Below are 20,159 nucleotides of genomic sequence, written 5' to 3'. Positions count from 1 at the left end.
GTTGCAACTGTTGCAACTGATGACTTGGCTGCTTCCTCTTAAGAATGACATGCCTCAATGCTGAAACGAGCCATTCAACAGAATGAAGCTTATGATACTTCATTGCATTTAATTTCCAGTGGTGGAAGAAATATTCAGATCCTTTACTTGAGTAAAACTACCAATACTGCAATGTAAAAATACTCCATTAAAAGGATGGTCCTGCATGAAAAAAATCCTACTTAAGTAAAAGTACATAAGTATTAGCAGCAAAATGTACTCAATGTATTAAAGTAAAAGTACTCATTCTGCAATAACTGATATATTATTATATTGTATATGAGATAATTGCATCATTAATACTGAAGCATCAGTGTGTAAGCAGCATGTTACTGTGACCCGGACTACACACTGCTTTTTGTAAGACATCAAAAGCCAAAAAGGTTGGAAACCACTGGTTTCAACAATGTGTTGTACTTTAAAAGCTTGTTATATTATCCATTGTGTCAAATCTTCATCTGAAGAGTAACTGAAGCTGTTAAATAAATGTTGTGGAAAGTACAATATTTCTCTCTCAATTGTAGCGGAGTGGAAGTATGAAGTAGCATAAAATGGAAATACTCAAGTAAAGTAGAGGTACCTCAAAATTGTACTTAAGTACAGTACTTGAGTAAATGAACTTAGTTATTTTCCACCACTGCTAATTTCAGACTTATAAGGTCTATATAAATATTTTAATGCAGTTGTTTTGATATGATATTTTCCAAAAGTGATTTCCATGACAGTGGTACCAATTTGAAATAAGTGAATCCTGACAAAATGTAGTCTTAAAGGCAGGAGGCTCAGGAGGTAGAACGGGTTGTCGTTCACTAATCGGAAAATCGGTGGTTCGATCCCCGGCTCCTCCAGTCTGCATGTCGAAGTGTCCTTGGGCAAGATACTCCAATTGCTCCCAATAGCTGCACCAGTGGTGTGTGCGTGTGTGTCTGTGTGTCTGTGAAAGTGCATTTAGATTAGATCGTGATAAGCAGGTTGGCACCTTGCATGGCAGCCTCTGCCATCAGTGTATGAATGTGTGTGTGAATGTTGACATGTATTGTAAAGCACTTTGAGTAATGTATTGTATGTATTGCAAAGACTAGAAAGGCGCTATATAAATGCATTTCCCATCCATTTATAAATTATTTATCTTTACAGTATACAAGATCACTTTATAAATGTTCTGTACATTTCTATATTTACATAGCAACACAACATTCAACACAGTAAACAATTTCACAGTTCAGTGTATCTTAAGCTTATAGGAACATGTCCGTGAACATGTTTGATGTTGACACACATAGACAACATTACTAACACTGGCATGTAGGCTGGCCATGTAAAGCGTGAACTGCTTATATAACAAAGATAGCACTACAGATAGTCCACATTAGGAAACGTCAAGGTGCTCCCAGTGCAACGAGGCATAATGTTTAGTACTGATGAACCACTGCATGACATTTTTATTACAGTTTTGATGTGTTGGGTACCAATCTTTACAGCAGGAGAGAAGTGTCGCTCGAGTTGTGATCCATCCCTGTCACATCAGTAACCACGTCTCCATTTGTGTGACTTAAAGCGTTGCTCGACAAAAGAGGAATGTCCACTGCCGCAGATCTCAGGGAAGGATCAGAGGAGATCACCACCACATAACGATCATCCTCCTCATCCTCCTCATCCTCCAGGCTCCCGTGAATGTCCGCAGTAACTATTGAATTTTCTGCTGCCTGGCGGCTGCAGGAAGGGGAGGAGCTGAACATAGGAGGTTCTGCGGACAGTGCTTCTCCATTGGGGTCCTCCTCAGGGAAGCTGGTGTTAATGTAGATTATATCATCTTTGCTGCAGGACTCTGGAAGCTTTTCTGTGAGTTTTTCCAACATTTCACGCAGTTGGGGAAAGAAGGGTCGGTCCAGAGGATCAGACCTCCAGCAGCTGTACATGATCTCATACCTATAGTCACAGGGAAATAACAAATCTAATTAATCTTCATACCTTTTAAAGAGCCTACACCTTGTTTAGGAAAGATATATTTTTAGTTTTATTAATTTTCTACTTGCACTACAGATGGCAGTGGTGAGCAAAGCAATTCTGTTTTATTCAGATGAATTTGACAAAATAACGACAACTGAAAAAATAAGTACTCATGTGCAAAGCGACTTCTAGGTGCTTAAATTTAGTGTGTAGTTTTAAAGTGTACTTTGCTCCCATACAGAGAGACATTAGAGGGACAATACATATCCAGGCAATGTATGGTAACATTTTCTTAAGATGAATAAGAGCTATACAAACTAGTCTAACAAACAAGTGTTATAACAGACATAAGATGTGAGAAGATATGAATATTCCATCTGATTGTTGGAAGCTGATCGATGCGTCTGACAACATTTTAAGCACAAAAAAATCCAGTTTTTAAAATGTATGTGAAAAGCTTGCATAATACATTCAATATCACCATTCCCACACTCTATTCTTCAGAATAACCTCTATTTCTGCAAGATTTAGACAAACTCAACCAGACAGAGAAACTAAAATCATCAACCATCTGTGCAGAACAGAAAAATACTCACAGTTCATCCAAACAGTTTGTTGGCTGCTTCAGTCTGTGTCCTTCAAGAAGGTAGTCATAAATCTCATGGTTTTGGACGCCGGGGTACGGCGTCATTCCTCGTGTAGCAATCTCCCACATAGTAACACCAAATGCCCACTGGATGACACAGAATATTAACTTCAGATGACATTTCATTATGTAGATAATACACAGTGCATGGAAAATTAATTTTTCTCTCTGCTATTTACATTTCTGGATTAACAATTACTCTCAAAATATGCTGACTTTCTTAAGTGACCAAAAAATGATTACATAAGCATTATCTACTTTTTATTTTCAGTCAACTCGAAAGTTCAAATGTTTGTGAAATGTGAATGCATTCAGCCTCTTTGGTGCTTTCTTAATTTCCAGGTTTAATATTTATGTTACAGCATGGGGGATGAACATAATTTTTCCAATCAATTACTGTATATAAATTCTGACTTTACACAAAAGGTAGGTTTTGTTTTTCAATGGACTCTTCAGGTAATTGGATTTTATTCTACAACGTAAGCAAGTATTTTCATTACCATATTTTGAAATTTCTAAAAAATGGTAAAAGAAAGGAAAAACTCGTGACATTTCCCCCTCTTACGTCAATGATGTTTATTAAAAACAAAACTATCACCACAACCCTAAAAAGGGGAAGTGTGAAAATGTGTGTATGACTCGTGCACACTTTTTGAAAAGTACATGTAAAGACTGACAGTGCTGAAGAGGCAGGAACAAATGGAGATGCTTACCACATCACTCTTTACGGTAAAAACTCTGTCCGCTAGACTCTCTACTGCGATCCATTTTACTGGCATTTTGGCTATTCTGCCCTGCCTGTAATAATCTCCGCTGTAGATCTTCTTAGATAGGCCAAAGTCTGCTACACACACTGTCATGTCATCTCGCAGCCTAAGAGAGAAAGAAGGAACAGACAAACCACATGAGTGACAATGCAATAAATCTATACACAGTCACAAACAAGTCAGGCTCCTTGTCGGAAAGAAACTTAAAAATTGTTGCATTTGAAAAGTCATTGTGCCTGCCAATACAGTTACAAAATACAGTAGATCCAAGTGCGCCATCTACTAACTGAACTCTCTACACAAATCAGAGGAAACAACCTACATGCAATTACGAGCAGCCAGGTCACGATGCAGAAAGTTACGACCGCTGAGATACTCCATACCTAAAGCAATGTCAACCATGAACTTCAGCAGTATCTGAGTGGGAAGGAACTGTGTGAAAACACAAACAAACAAGAAGACGTGACAAGTGAATATTCTGGTAAAATTGCAGATGACAACAGTATTTCAGTGTTTGTGTGATTTCTCACCACTGGACTCTCTCCCAGTCGAGACCGCAGAAGGAAGCTGTGCAGATCTCCATATTTCATGAAAGGAAGGATAACCATGGGCTTGGGAAAATGTTCTGATCCCACTTCCAGGCACACACCTTAAGGCAATCCATCAATACACATGCACACACACACACAGAGAAATTGTAAGGACGTGCAAATGAATGAGGTATTGAGATTCTTCAATGCATGAAAGAGGTATTATATTAGTCCTACCGAGCAGTTTGATCACATTTGGATGATTGAAATCTTTCATGCAGGCCGCCTCATTCAGGAACTCTTCTATTTCCCTTTGAGAAAAGCTGTCCACTGTTAAAAGAATGATAGGAATGTTAAATATTTGCCATTTCTACTTGTTTTATCATTTTAAAAGTATTAAATTATTTAATAATGAAAGACTTGCATTTCATTGTCTTCACAGCAACTTTTTCTGATGTCCCATCTGGTTGTCTTAAATGTCCCTCCACCACAGAGCCAAATTCACCTGGTAGGAAATAAAGCTGAATCATTTATTCTTCATAGTATGTTTAGTATGTATCTCTACTAATAAAGACACGCTCATGTGAATAAAAAAGTTTCCTAAAATGAAACTGTTCACTCACCCTCTCCAAGAATCTTTCCTATGGAGAGCAAATTCCTCATGACCATCACATCCTGGAGTTTAGCCTGGAGTTCATCACTGATACCAAGGTTCCCAACTGCAGACACAAGTCATTCATTTTACTGTTTATTTTTAAAAATGTGCTGTTAACAGGATATGGTTGACATTGTTTTTTTAAATCATAATGATATTTTCGAACATACGTGTGATTCCTATAGCTGATCGATTGTAGGTTCTCTGGGGTTTGTACTGCACAATTGGCTGCAGCTTTTCTTCACCTCCAAACCACCACCTGCAGGGGGAGACAGGGAGAAAGAAAAAACAGGCAATGTTGATCAGTGAGCTAATCCTCCAACTAACGTCATTACCGTCTAGTTATAATATACACACACAGGCTGAAGTTCAGCTGAAAAGGTGGTCGCTGTGAGTTATTTCTTTCCTGACTTTGGGATCAGATTCTGTTTTCCTTTATGAGCAGCAGTCTATGACACATTCCTATCTGTATCCTGACTGGCAAGACTGAGTCAGACACTTCATAATAATGAATTCCAGAGTATTCACAGCTGGCTGTTGTGCACCTCTCCAGCTGCACAGCTATTACTCCCATCAGGTGCAGGCAGCGGTGATTAAGAGGAAGCAAAGGCAGTTTATTTACAGAGTCAGGAAGCATATAGTTTTTCATGTTACTACAACTCACTACTGACAGAGAGATTACTCAACACTCCCTGAGGCCAATGTAGTGTGAACTACTGGACACCATCAAATCTTCTGTGTTGTTAAATCAAAGCAAACATGGCAAACAAATGGGTCACAAACCCACTTTAAATAGCTACTTAGTAGCTATTTAAAAGATAAGACAATCAAATTTAGAACAAGCTTGGCAATTACATCAACTACGTGTTTGTACAGAAGAGATTAAGCATACCCGAACCAAGAGTCAGAAGTCCTGTTGTGTACACAGATAGCCCCCCAGAGGATAAGCAGCAGAAGACAGAAGCCACACACCACACCCAGTACAATATAGACAGAGTCTGGGACCCTGGTGTCAGGGCTGGACGAAGGGGACGGGACCAATTCTGAGACAGAAGGAACAAATGATGAGCATGATTTAAGTTTAGGAAAAAATAGTCAGGCAGTGGGATATCAAAAGTCTAATATTCACGATTACTTATCTGAATTATATTACCATGGAAAATGGGATATTTCAGCACTGTCATTGCTCTGTCATTTCATGTCAATATATTTTGTTTTCCAAAATTAAGAATAAAGCAACTTTTCCATTGCTAAGTTTCCACAGCTAAGTGATCCAAATGTGTAACATGTTGGCAGCAACAATGTGTCAGCAAACTTTTTTATTCTCTGTCCTGACTGTTTATTATTAATCCATTAAATTAAATTGGACAAAGAGTTTCTGATATCACTGATGAGCAGTGTGTTTAAAGGGGCACTCCGACAAATTTAGTATGACACATGCCGAATATGTGCCCATTGTGTGAACATTGAAACAGTTTTTTCTTGCTGTAATCATTCCTCCTGTTCATACATGCCATTAAGAAATCCCTTCCTGATGCGCTTATAGTTAAAGTGATGGGGAACAAAATCCACAAGCCTTTGTCTGTGCAAAAAAATATTTAAAAGTTTGAAGCTAATATGAAGCTTCTGCCATCCATTTTAGTCAAATCAAGTTGATATCTTTCAAAGTTAGTCTTTTTAGTGCCAAATTTCCTCTTTTTATTACAATACTTCCACTGCAGTTCAACAGGAAAACACTGTCAAAGGAAATGTAAAGAGGGAATTTTGAACTAAAAAGACTGTAAATGTGGCAGATATCCACTTGATATGACTTACTCAAACTGCTGAAGCCTCATATAATCTTCACATACATTTTAAATACGTTTTTGCACAAAACAAGGACTCTGGATTTAGTTCCCCATCACTTACATTGTTAGTCCATTTGGAGGGGATTGGTCAGTATGAACATGAGGAATGATTACAGTGAGCAAAACCTGTTTCAATGTTCATTTGGGCACCTGGCTGTTGTTTTTAGACACACTTGAAATATTGTGAACCTATCATTTAAGAGTGGTCAGAGCCTGTGCAGCTGAGGCAGAGAGATGTTTTTTTTCTCATTATGCAACTCCTTCATGCCTGGTAAACACCTCATCTTACAAATTCCATGTCCCCAGTTTGTATCCCAGGCTTTCTATCACACATTTGTAGTCACCAAGCTGAGATAACACTGATCACATCACTATAACATCATCACAGTTATTTTTTTGTTTGAAATTCTCCTACATACAGAAGACATTATACAGCAGTCCACAAACTGAGAAGTACTGCACAGTGAACTATACAAGTGGAGTGACCCTTACATGAGTTTTCCACATTAAACAGACAGTTAGTTTATCCAAACTGTCTTTTTGTATATGTCCATGCTTATCCTGCCTTGTCAAGTTGTGGCAATTTTATCTAAAAAATACTGCATAAACACTCAAAAGGTTATTTACTTATAAAGCAGTAATGATAATATAGTAAAGTCTAATCCCCAAAACAAACTTGGGTCAGCTAATGAAGTTAACAATTTCCAGATGATGAGATAAATCAATAGAGCAGCTTACTGTCCTCTGGTACAAACAGCCAGACTGGTGGGCTGACCATGCCGCTCCCTGCCTGTGTACATGCGGCTACCTCCACGCTGTAGGTGGTGTTGAATTCCTGCACAGCTACAAAGGCCATGGTGGTGGAACTGTGGAACTGAACAACACACAACAATAGACATTTAAATCATAGTCAATCATCTTTTAAAGTTAATTATTACACTTGTAGAGGTAAAGTCAGACTTGTTAGAAGAACATAGGTCATGTTTAACGTTACAATAACGTAAGTCGTTAAACTTAAAGTGAGGCAGTTCTTTAAGTCCATGAAAAGAGGTCATACTTTGGGGACATTGTGGTGGAACAGCATGCTGGAGAACATCTTGTACATTTGTGCAACATCTCAAATCCAGCTCATCAACTTTGCTGCACGTTATGTCCTTTCTCTAACTATGTTCCCTTTTTTCTCCTTTCCACTTATGCACAATAGCAAACAAGAAATGCATATAAAAAGTCCCTTCCAGCTGTTCTCATACAGTCATTTACAGTATGAAACCTTTTTGGAAAATACAAGGAACTGTATACTGGGGAGTATCATATATATAATGAAACTCCCTACAAAAAAAAAGGGAAGACAAAGTTTCTGGATAAGTACATGTGCTGCAATGGGAGGGGGACATGTGACAGACAGAGTCATGTATTTCACAACACAACACGGTAGCATCTTGGCCAATGTGCTGACAGTCTGACTGCAAATTCTGAACCCATGATTAATGCTCTATCATGTCTGTGGCACTAAACGGAGAGTATCATGTGGCAACAACACTAAGTCCGCAGCAAATTTTGGGGAAAAAGAAAATAAGAAGGCACCATAACTTCTACCATGAAACACACAAATATATGAGCAAGTAATAGTTATGATGTATAAGGCTGTTTTATAGGAGCTGGTGAGTCTGAGGATTAAACAAGTTGCCTTTACACACATTTCCAGTAAATGCTTTTATTGCAAAGCCTTTGTCTGTAATGACCTCACCAACTGACTGGACAACACATAAGGATATTTGGGCCTACGTTACACATCCCGTTGTATTCATATTCCATTCACTCTGTGATGACTCAAGGCCACATGCCAAACGAAGAAAAACACCGATTGCCAGTTTTCACACCATCAGCTTCCTTTAACTTCAACACAGACAGGAATGGGAAACACACTATTGTACTAGATAGCACTAATGCAGTATAACTACGCACAAACCCCATCATGGAGTAATGAACCGGATATTTGAAAAAAACAGGAGTTTGTTGTTAATTTAAACTTATTTCATAGAGAGAGGGTGTATCTAAAAATGCTACTATTCTTGTAAGTGACTTTCCCTGCCTTGCTGACTCTTGGGACAAAGAGGAAAAATTGTTGTACACAGATAATAGGGAAGCTGACCTCTGGTTCAGTAGGCAGGATAAAGGGAGTGTCACATATTCCCAGTATCTCCGAATCATTCTTTTCATATTTGTCATACATTAGTCATTGTTATGATATGAACGATAAAAAATGTGAACAACAAAGAGCTATTTTTCATATTACTTGACATATTCTCCCCTATATATATACAGATGGGTGACAAATTAAAGGAAAAACCAGTAAGGTATTAGTAAGGTTTTGGGCCACCATGTGCCTCCAGAACAGCTTCAATCTGCCTTGGCATTGATTCTACAAGTCTCTGAACTCTACTGGAGGGATGAACACCATTCTTCCAAAAGGTATTCTCTCATTTGGTGTTTTGATGATGGTGGAGAGATGTTCAGCTGGGTTGAGATCTGATGACTGCGAAGGCCATAGCATATGATTCACATCATTTTAATATAAATATAAAAATGCTTAAATCATAGGATAAAGGTGATCACTCAAAACAACTTTGTATTGATTTGCTGTGACCCTTCCCTCTAAGGGGTCAAATGGACCCAAAGCATGCCAGCAAAATGCCCCCCTCAGCATAACAGAGCAACCAGATCCCCTCACTGTAGGGGTCAAACATTCAGACTTGTACCGGTTTTCCCTTTAATTTGTCACCCATCTGTATGGATGCAAGCACATGGATGTATATCATGGGTGGACTAAGGCTTGGATTGCTGCTGATTGCTTCTCTTTCTTTCTTAGTGTGTATGTTTTTTATTGTGTATGTTAAATTTTGTGGACACTGCTTACCAATTTCCCTCTGGGATAATAATAATTTAAAGTTATTCTGATCTAATCTAATTAGATGCAGTGCCAGTTGTAGTTTGACTACATATAATTCGTTGACTAAATATGACTCATATTTCAGTTTTTGACAAGTGTTGTGTGTATCTCCAGTATGTGTGTATGTGAGTATATATAACTAAGGATATGTGTGTTTGTATATATATTTATATGTATGTATTTGCATATGTGTATCCTTAAAAAATATTTTAAAATATGAAAGTGGTTACCTACATAACTGCAATATAACATAATCATTTTGCATGTGTGTCTCAAGTAGTTTTTTTTTTCATATATATATATATAGTTAAACCTATAGACCTATTATGCTTTTCCTTATTTTCTGTTATATATATATAATGTTAAAATGTCGGATATTCATAGTAAACGTGGCCAAAGTGTCAAATAATGAGGTAAATGTATGTAGAAGTAATCCCATTGAGCAAAAAGCACCGGCTTCAGACTCCTCTAAACACTTGGCTTCCATTGTTTTTTCTACTTTCAGCAAGGGCCAACGTTGGCTTGTGATGAATTTCTTTATATAGTTAATCCGCTTCTCGAAAAGTGCGTGAGTTCATTGTTTGGTTTGCATCGGTAGTTACTTAACACGACTCTGATACAGCCGCCCCTTGGCAAGCATCCAAAAAGCTGGCCAATCAGAACAGAATGGGCTCATCGGGAGGAGAGCCTTAAAGAGACAGGAGCTAAGACTGCCTGTTGCGAGACAGAAGCTGAACTGAGGGGCTGCATAAAGGGTCAGTATACGATAAAGTTTTTTAAACTGTGAATCATGCAGAGCTGCTCTAGTGGAGTCCCAGAATACAAATATAGAGCTGGAAATGAGCATAATAGGTCTCCTTTAAAGTTATTGTGACTGCTATATAAATGTAAGAACTCAATATAATATTATTCACAAAAGAAATGGCAACACTAAAAGCAAAAGGCTAAATCTATAAATACTGTGGTGCTGATGAGCTTACCTTGTTCACTTGTGCCCCATGTCTGACAATAATATCATAACCCTGCAAGATGCCGTTTATCTTATCATCTGGTGGAGGCTTCCACCTGATCATCAGCCAAGACTCATTCTGCTGTACAGTCACATTTCGGGGATAAACTGATGGCACTGTGAATGTGACAAGAAATGGAAAAAAGAGGGATTAACACATCACGTAATAACAAGATCAAAAGACCTCATATAGAATTCCTGTAAAACAAAAATGAAAGAAGAAAATGAGACTGCCCCCCTGTTCAAATCTTTGATTACACTTTGGTATGTGGTCATTTCCTGGCACCGCATATCAAATCTTTCAACCAAAATATCCCCCACAGTAGCTTTAGGAAGGAAATTGAACGCAGCTCCACCCAGTAAGAACTTTGTGTTTTCTCAGTGAGACCACTCCTATTTCCTATGTTACCCTTCAGGAAAACAACAGATTTAGTGAATACAATATTTCTTCTGAGGGGGACTTTCTGTGAGCAGAGCAGGTAGTTATGTAACTCCTGTAAATTCTAGTTATTACATGCTGCTGCTGCAAGAAGGCTTACATTAAGCACATTTTGGATGGGAAAGCAGTAGGTTAATTACATAGTACCACATTCTTGAAACCTAAACAGGAATCATCTATGATGATGAAGGGGACAGGAGCATAACACAGAGGTCCTGGAAAGAAAATATACAAGGTGGTTTTTAAAGCAAATACAGTCTCAAAGCTATAAAGATTCAGAATTCAAAATGCTGGGATGGAATTAATTAGATTTTGGATCATTTTGCCCCCTTTTCCCCAGATCTGCTGCTGACTATCGCCAACCACCGACAAAATTCATCCCCTAATTTGTTCCATGGTCCCTGAAGTGTACACACACACACACACACACACACCTCCCTCTGTAGTGTTGCTGTGGATCCACATGGTGACAGGAGAGGCGCCCACTTCATTACTGCAGGAAACACTCATGTTGTACCACATCATGGACTGCAGCCCAGAGACTTCACACTGGAATGGTGGCACTGTGACATTAATGAACCTGGTGGTTGTCACCAGTCCTTTTCTACGACTCACCTCTTTCACCTTAGATGGAACAGAGAACATGTAAGGATTGATCTGAGGGCATTAAACAGCAATGCTGTTTGTGTAGATGTGGATCTTACCCTGATGTGGCACTTGGTGAGTGGAGAGAAGCCATCATGTCCTGGGATCCAGCTCAGCATCAACTTACTGGATTGTCTCTCCATGACAGTAACATTAGACACAGGACTGGGAGGCACTGCAAAACACCATTAAGACCCTCTTTAGCTACCCCCACATGGAGGCATATGGTCAGTTCGCAGAGCATGAAACTCTGTTGGAATGTCGATGGAATGTAACAGTCCCAAAAGGGCCCACTTTTACCTTTGATGTTGATATTTGCCTCTCTGGAGGTGGTGATACCCTTCGTGTTGTTAGCTTCACAGCTGAACCGAGTGTACTTGTCCACACCTGCAGTGGACACATTGGTTAGACGCACATTCAGATAAAGTTATCAGCAAGGTCATGAGAGCGCTGAATATTTTGAAAAATAAATCTCGACTCAAGTTTCACTTTCCCTCAATAGTGGGAAAAAACACTTAACTAAAAGCCAGCAAGTCACATTCTTGATAAGTTTAACTTTTGGTACAAACTAACTGCTTTCTCTGTGTCAAAGGTGAGTCTGGGGTAAAAGTGCCATGTCAGCCTCACTGGAGAAGTGAAAGTGGGGCGAGACTGAAAAATGATACAAAAAAAACACATTTAGGATGACTCACACTTCCATTATTTCTCCAAAGTTCACACAGCAGTGCCTCATGCAGTAAGCTCAGATTGAGCCTCTCCAGTGTTATGTACTGCGGTAACAATCCTTTTGCTGGGTCTCTTTTCCTGGTCATACAATTCCTGTCTTTCAACAGCCACAGATCTGCACAGTTAGAATAGGACTTGGGACAGCTGCTAAATAATGTCCCTTTTGTGCTCTGTTTTCCAGTGTCTCTATCTCGGAAACATTTCTACAAAGCTAATCACAAAGCAGCCTGAGAGAGATGACTGGAACCAGCTCGGGATGTTTTGTTTACGTTCTGCAGAATATTTCTACCTCATTAGTTTGCCTTCCTCTGCTTATGAGCACCACGGTAAAGAGTGTTTCACTTGTCACACAAACTCTAAGTCCAGTATGTTTGCACAAAGACAGAGCCTCACTTAAGATAGGTTGCACTGGATCATTTACTGTATAAACAATAAGTCACTTTTCAACATCTAAATAAACTTTGGATCACATGGATCAAAATTGCACTTTGAAGTTTTGAGAGAAACGTGCAAATACATCAGCATATTTTCTAACTAAGCTGTGCAAATGTAAATGTACCACACGCCTCACTTCAATCTGGATGACATACAGATAGTTGAGGCATAGTGGGAGCTGAGCAGTTTTGACTGTAGGCACAGTAGCAACTGAACATTCTTATAAAATTTCACCAAAGAGTGAAGGGGCAACAGGGGCAAAGCCAGGTTAGTACATGTCGCAACTACTGTGGCAGCTTTTCCTTTGAGTGATACTCACAAACTCTATTTCAACCCTGTAGGGTTGAAGGGTGGCTGTATAAAGTTCACTGTATGCTGACTGTGGGCTAAGGTCATGTTAAAATCATTCCAACCACAATGGATTTGCAGTGATGACAAGTTTTCATAGCAGAAAAAGTGTTACAAAATCCACTAATCCAAAACGATTAGTGTATTCCAAACACATAACTGTGCTAAAATAACTCCCTCCAAGCTTTGACAGGTATAGGCAACATGATAATAGATGTTTGCATGAATTTGGCAGTATTTTGGTAAAACAATGGTTATGTCCAAAATACTGAGTAAATATAAGACAACAGAGATGTGGTTTCCTGAATTGATACTCCACCAAACATCTAGTTTAAAGGACAGGTTAACAGTTTTTCCAAGTTGGTCTTAAAACAATAATTACATGCCCATATGTAAACTGAAATAGTTTTTTTGGTTGCTTTGGAGTGATTGTAACCATTTCTCCTGTCAATTCTGGCTGTGAAGCAATTTCAGTGCAAGAGATGAATCCACAATCCTTGTTCTGTGTAAAATGCATTCAAAAGTCCCTCAAATGCTAATATGAGGCTTCAGCAGTCTGAGTTAGCCAACTCAAAGGAGTGTCTTCCAAAGTTGCAGTCTTATTACTAAAATTTCCCTGGACTGTGCACGCTGTATAACTTTCAATGCTTAGTTGAATTACATTATATAGTATACTGTGGGCAGTTTAATACTAAACAAAGCACGTTTTACAATCTGATCATCTGTTTTTTATGTAAAACCTTAATTTGCAAAATATGTACTGAAGTAGATATTAAAGTAGCATGAAATGGAAACATCCAAGTACATAAAGTATGAGTAGAAATTTGAACTCAAGTATCAGAATTTGTTGAATGCATGCATACCCAAACATGTAACTTCAGTACTTAAATTGCTTAATTGGATCCCAGTCCACATCAAAATGCAGCTTGTAGAATTGAAAGCACTTTTTGTTTGTACACACATTTATTGAATTGAACATCAAGAAAAACAGAAATAAAGGAATTAAACAAAATGTCATAACAAAATTAATCACATTAAATGTTCGTGGTAGAGGCAAATGCCTATGTGAAAGTTTCTATATCTTCTTGCCCTTGAACAGTTTAGAGAACCAAGAGAATAACTTGTTATTCTTCTTTGGTTTCTCTTCAGCATCTGTTTCTGTATCTAGCTCTGTGTCTTTTGTATCAGGCTCTGTGACGGCCTCTGCACTGGGAACCTCCTCTCCAGCCTCTGCATGCTCCCTCTGCCGAAGCTCCAACTTGGTGAGCTCTCTTTCTGGTGCCTCTTGCGGTTTTTTGATTAAGAGGTTGATACAGTATGGAATGTTATCTCCAGGCTTTGTGCCTGCAGCAAAGCTCACAGAGGGCTTGAGATGTTTAAAGAGCGCTGTGGCTACCATGCTACAGGCCTCCACAGCAGCCATCAGGTCCTCCATCAGCCCCTCTCTGGTCAGTCTAGTAAAAGGCAGAGCCTCACCCAGCATAATCCTGAGTGGCCACATCAGTTACTGAATCAGTTTATTTTCTTCCTCTGGGTCCTCAAGACGTTTGAGGGTTTGCAAGTATACTCTGTTTTTATGGTATTTTTTGTCTCTTCTTGCAAGAGAAAGTGAATATGTTCCACCAACTGGCTTTCAAATTCACTGTTCTTCTGGTGCTGCGCCTTTCTGAAGGTCTTATCCCAACCTTTAAACAGTTCCAGCAGGACACGGCGAATAGTGGACTCCTTCACCAAAGCCCTGTCTGCAATCTGAAAAGGTGTCAGAGCACCAGGGTCACCAGCCATAAGCAGGAGAGGCTGACGTGATATGAGGCTGTGAATGCCAGCTTTCCCTTGAATGCCGTAGACAAGCCTCTGTTTGTTGCTGTGAACCAGCATTTGTAAAGACTCAGTCCCCGTGCAGGTCTGAGTCTCAGCTGTCTCCAGCTTCAAGGATGGATCGCAGTCCATGATCTCAACAAAGTAATCTTCAAACTCCACAGTTCTTTGGAGAAGTCGGTTGACTGATAAGATACTGGTCAATGCGTGCTCCAAGCAGCAGTTGACAGCAAAGTGAAAATGTTGGAAAATGTTCATTCCCATATGGGATGCACATTTTTGTTGTTTGCAATACCACACACACTTGCACCTTGTGTATACAGTATTGTTTGTCTTTTATACAATATGTATATTGTGTATTTTCTGTAAATAATATGTACGTTGTCTTGTATGACAATATGTATATTGTCTGCATTGCTTGAGAGGCACCGATGGCCGGAACCAAATTCCTTGTGTGTATTAACATACTCGGCCAATAAAGATAAACTACAGAGTAGAATATGGGAATATCATTAAGCTCTGATACTGCAAACTCGCCTCCTTTCTCCTTATCATCCAGTTTTTACTGCAGACCTACAGTAATGGCATAAATCCACTTCTGAGTACCATGCTGATAAAGCTGCATTAACATTAAGTTCTGCATGCATTTAAGGGTTAAACACACACATTCTTTTAGAGTCATATATTTTTGGGAAAAGGGAAATGAATAACGGACAAGCATTGACATTTCTGCTTTCACTGTACATGGCAAAGTGAATCAAAAGAAAAAGCAACAACACAGTAGAAAAAAAACAGACGGGTTGGCCACTTAGATGGAAACATCAGAAATGATGGAGGCAATTCGGTAAATGCAGAGAAGTGAGTGGTTGATGTAACCAAATGTAGAATGTGGAAGTGCTGCAGCAGCCTGTAATTATCAGGTTTGAGAGCGCGCCATCTTACTGAGCTGCCTGAGATGTCTGTGTTATTTTTCCAGTTTTATATTCAGGCAGCAAATATAGCCATGAAGTACTCTGTCAGGTTACAACTTGGCCTAAAACTTTTTACTCTTTTTTACTGTGCACCACATTTGGTCCATCAGTTTACTTTCAAAGCTGAAGCTTTCAAACCTGCATCCACTTTACCACCATAAACTTTATATTATGATGTTTCCATGAGACAGAAAGATTGCCATGGCCCAAACGTCACTACTAATTGAAATTGTCCTCGTCTGTAAATTATGATGCCCAGATTTCAAGCAATATGATTGAAAAGTGCATGCTAATGACTCTCCTGAAATAAAATAAAAAATAATTTACCAACAAGATCACTTTGATGATATCATGGAGCCTTTAGAGGAAAAAGGAGCCCTATATTTTAGTAAGAATGAGCTAAGTTAAGTATGCACAAGAGTGAGTTTACACTGTTTTGTTGTGCCTATGTTTGGTCTTGCACAGAGCTCTGGTAGCCTGCAGCCTGCCAGCCTCTGTGTTCAGCCCCTCCCTGCAGGGTAGTGGGCCGTCCTGTGAATGAGGTCTTTGTCCTCGGAGCCAACCCCCGAACACACTCTCTGTGCAGCCCCCCATCCCCTAACTGCCCGGGCCCTTGCACACACTGGACCATAGCACAGCTCTGAACCTTTAACCCCCTCAGCTTCTGGCTGTATCACTACTCACTGCCTGCGGCGAGCTGAAAATGAGGAGTTAGAGTATACAGAGCAGAGAGGTTATGCTTCTAATAACAAATGTTTGTCTTCAAAGAGAGGCCGTTTAAGGCCATAAAGTCCACACTGAATTCACTGGCTTCACTTTCTGAAATTGCTGGTTTTAATAATCTTGCTGTATATTAAAACTAAAAATCACTAGATTTTAGACTGTTGGTCTGACAAAACAAGTAATGTGAATATGTCATATTGAGCTTTGGGAAGATTTGTGGGGCATTTTTTACTATTTTCTAACTTTTTTTTGACTGAACAATTAAATGATTAATCTAGAACATAACTGCAATAGTTGCAGCCTTACTTTAATGTCACTCTGGCCCAACGTTAATGGTATGACACGACAATAAAAATTCATTCATTAATAGTTAATTACAGCAAGTACTGTAATTTCCAAGTTATTTTCCCAGTGTCACATTATTTACTGTGTACAGCTAGCAGAGCGGTGTTACAAAAGCACCGAACATGCGAGAATGACCACCGCTAACCATTCAGTGGTGTTGCAGAAGGCCCCAATGACTGACCTTGCTGATGAATCTCATTGTAATAAGCACGGTGCAGATGCTGAGGCAGCAGAGACGAGGCAGAAATGAAACCACCAACATACTGATGCTAGCTGAGTAAGGACCAACATCACTGACCAACATTTCTCCATTATCAAAGAGCCAAATGTCCTGTATCTCTCTCTGTTGGTGAATGTTTCCACATTGAGTCAAAGAAGGAAGTCAATCAAAGTGAACCCATATTAAATTACTTAATTAGCTGCAGCTCCTGTGTTATTTCAAGTATTCTACTTTTACAACTTTTTTATATAAGCCTACTTCTAGTAAAAAAAAAGTTCCCTTTACTCAAAAATACAACCAACAAATAGAGCTTGATCAAAAAGCACTTTCATCAACTCTACCCCGATGAATCCAACTTTTAAGGAGCACTTTTAAATCAAACAAAGAAAGTATTTTTAAAAGAGGAAATTACTTCTTCACCTTCTCCAACACATTTGACATTAATAAGGGAACATTCTTATCTGAGTGTGATAAACGACAAAGCAGCATCTTCAGCTTCTTTCTGTCTAATTCAAGGTGTCATTCGAACTGATGTTGAGTCATATTCTGATCGTAAATTCAATATTGTGCTAGGAGAACAGTGAGAAATTACACTTCTCTTTAGAGATTTTCACTACCTCAAGAGGAACGGACAACAGGAGGGAAAGAGTATAGCTGTTATACTCTGTGTGTGTGTGTGTGTGAGATTGAAAGAGAGATAAGAAAGTGGACTGTGTGGTCAAGGCTCACCTGACACAGTGTAGCTGCTGGGAGAGCTTGGAAAGTCACTAACATGTAATCCATCACGGAGCCAGCGGATTTGAACGGGGTCTGGAGGTCCCACCGCCGTACATGAAAGAGTGAAAGGTGTGTCCCTTGTTACGTTCCTGTCCTCTGGTTGCTGAATAAATGTTGGTAGACCTGTGGACAAATTAAAGTAAATTAAGCGTGAAGGTCCAACAAAAATGTAGAGGAAACTCCCGATTGCAGCATCATGTCAAAACTCACCTTCCACCTCAATGACGATTGGATCAGACTCCACCATCACGGTGCTGATATTCAGTCTGCAGTGGTACTCCCCAGCATGCACCCTCTGCACCGGTTTAATACTGTAATACAGTCCATAAGGTCAACAATCAAAGTCTGTACATACATCTTTTCACATATCACTCCATGTGTCACATACCTGACAGTGGAGACGTGAGTCGTAACCCCATCTGTGAAGGTCTGGAGCTCATTGATCGTCGCCTGCATGTTTCCAGGCAGTTCCTGGCCGTTCTTCATCCATACGATGGTGGGATCCAGCCTGGCATTGGGGATGTTGATGGAGCAGTTGAACTTAACCTCACGGCCCTCCGACAGCAGGATGGAACCAATGGTGGGCTTGAAATGCAGCTCTCTGAGCTCATCCGGGCTCAGGTATACCCTTGAAACGTGGCCTGCTATCACAAGAGGCTCAGAGGTCCTGCTGGGTCGGTGAAAGCGGTTCCTGGAATGCTGGGCTGTTTACAGAGCAGGGTGTCAGATCAGTTTTACTTGCTGATCAGCAGCATATGGTTTATACTAAAGAACCGGTGCTTCTACCTGAGAGTCTGCAATACAGTTATACTGTCAGTGAGGTGACATCCAAAGTGACAAAACTAGGCCTCCACACTAATGTTCAAATCCAAAATGTTCTCTAGACCAGTGGTTCCCAACCTTTTTGGCTTGTGGATCCTTAGAATTAAGCAGTGTCTACTTGCGACAAAATGACAAAAATTGTGAGCAGTTCAACTGAAAATTGCTTATTTTCTTTTATAACTTTTAATAGAAGGATTTTAGAACCATAAACAGCTAAAGCAAAACATTGGAGTTAAATTAAAGTTGTATAACAGAAATATCTTATTCTTTATCATTCCTTTAAACATCTGGGGACCCCTCACATCTGACCCCCAGGTTGGGAATCACTGTTCTAGACCACAACAAAGTAACATTCAAAGAGTATGTGACAATTTAGGGCTGCAACTATTGATTATCTTTATTATCAGGTTATCTGCCTGTTACTCAATATATCATTTACTCAATCAATGTCACAAAATAGTGAGAAATGGCCATCACAGATACTTAGAGCCTGAGGTAACATCTTCAAATTGCTTCTTTTAATCAACCAACAGTCCAAAATACTTAGATATTCAATTCACAATGATAGTAAATCAGAGAAGAGTATCAAATCCATCCATCTGAGAAACTGGAACCAGTGAAAGGTTTGCCTTTGTGCAGGAGAAATTGTTTAATTATTAATCAATACTAAAATTAAATTGCTGTTGATTTATTTTCTGTTTGATATGGCTGATATTTCAGCACTGGTCAGTTTTGATTTAAAAAGTTTTTGTTTTGTTTTTTTAATTCTAAAAAGGATGAAGAATTTTGGACTTTGGACTTCTTTCAAATGCTTTTCAGCATGACAGGACTTTTTTATCAACTGGGTACTTGAAGTATCTCTATTTTACGGTCACCTTTGGCCAAAAAAAAGAGCCACATTTACTTAATAAGAAAACCAAGTTAGTAGCCTACTCTGCCTGATTGTTGAAATGTGTCGAAGACCTTCTGCAAGTCTGTAAAGCAATTTTCCTTTAAGCTTGCCACTGGCGGATATAAATCTGTCTGAATAGGCATTTAAATTTGTTCCAGCTGCATGAAGTCTGTCATACAGACATCTGGCTCCTACGAATCGCTTGGATGGAGATAAAGCCCGACTTAAAGGGACATGAAATTTGTACAGAGCAACAAAACTCAGAATATAAACAACTCACCGCTGACCGGACTCCCAACAAAAATCGTTATAGTCGCAGTAGAGAGAAAAACTCCAAACCAGCCTGGAGTTGACTTCTTTGCCATGACCACTGTGAACTCTCCAAACTGCTGCTTTCCGTCCCGCAACAGTCTGAAAAACGTTTTTATTCTAAGCGGTTTGTGCGGGACAAATAACCAACATCGCCCACTGGAGTCGCTTTAACACAGCTTGAGTAAAGACTTGTTGAGCCAAGATCACATTTAGCTGGAGAAAAAAAAAAGTTCACTTTTCCCGACGTCACAGGCGGGATCCCATGGAGGCGGGACTGAGGAACTGTCCGACAT

The 20,159-nt window shown here is 39.4% G+C and overlaps 1 protein-coding gene across 1 annotated transcript; it reads right to left on the bottom strand.

Moving 5' to 3' along the window:
- Window positions 1-1,137: 1,137 nt before the first annotated feature.
- mertka (c-mer proto-oncogene tyrosine kinase a) lies at window positions 1,138-20,034 on the bottom strand. The gene is made up of 19 exons (XM_044371910.1): window positions 19,835-20,034; window positions 18,229-18,544; window positions 18,051-18,151; window positions 17,793-17,963; window positions 11,778-11,864; window positions 11,537-11,652; window positions 11,267-11,456; window positions 10,365-10,510; window positions 7,173-7,308; window positions 5,480-5,630; window positions 4,758-4,846; window positions 4,556-4,651; window positions 4,357-4,437; window positions 4,170-4,262; window positions 3,933-4,051; window positions 3,725-3,834; window positions 3,349-3,508; window positions 2,586-2,722; window positions 1,138-1,968 (listed from the first exon to the last, which is right to left on the bottom strand). Exons 1-19 carry the CDS (start codon window positions 19,917-19,919, stop codon window positions 1,515-1,517), a joined length of 2,838 nt encoding a protein of 945 aa, XP_044227845.1. The 5' UTR covers window positions 19,920-20,034; the 3' UTR covers window positions 1,138-1,514.
- Between the last annotated feature and the right edge of the window lie 125 nt (window positions 20,035-20,159).

This window comes from Thunnus albacares, chromosome 14 (assembly GCF_914725855.1).
Source record: "Thunnus albacares chromosome 14, fThuAlb1.1, whole genome shotgun sequence".
NCBI lineage: Eukaryota > Metazoa > Chordata > Actinopteri > Scombriformes > Scombridae > Thunnus > Thunnus albacares.
This window is presented reverse-complemented; position numbering and strand designations above follow the sequence as displayed.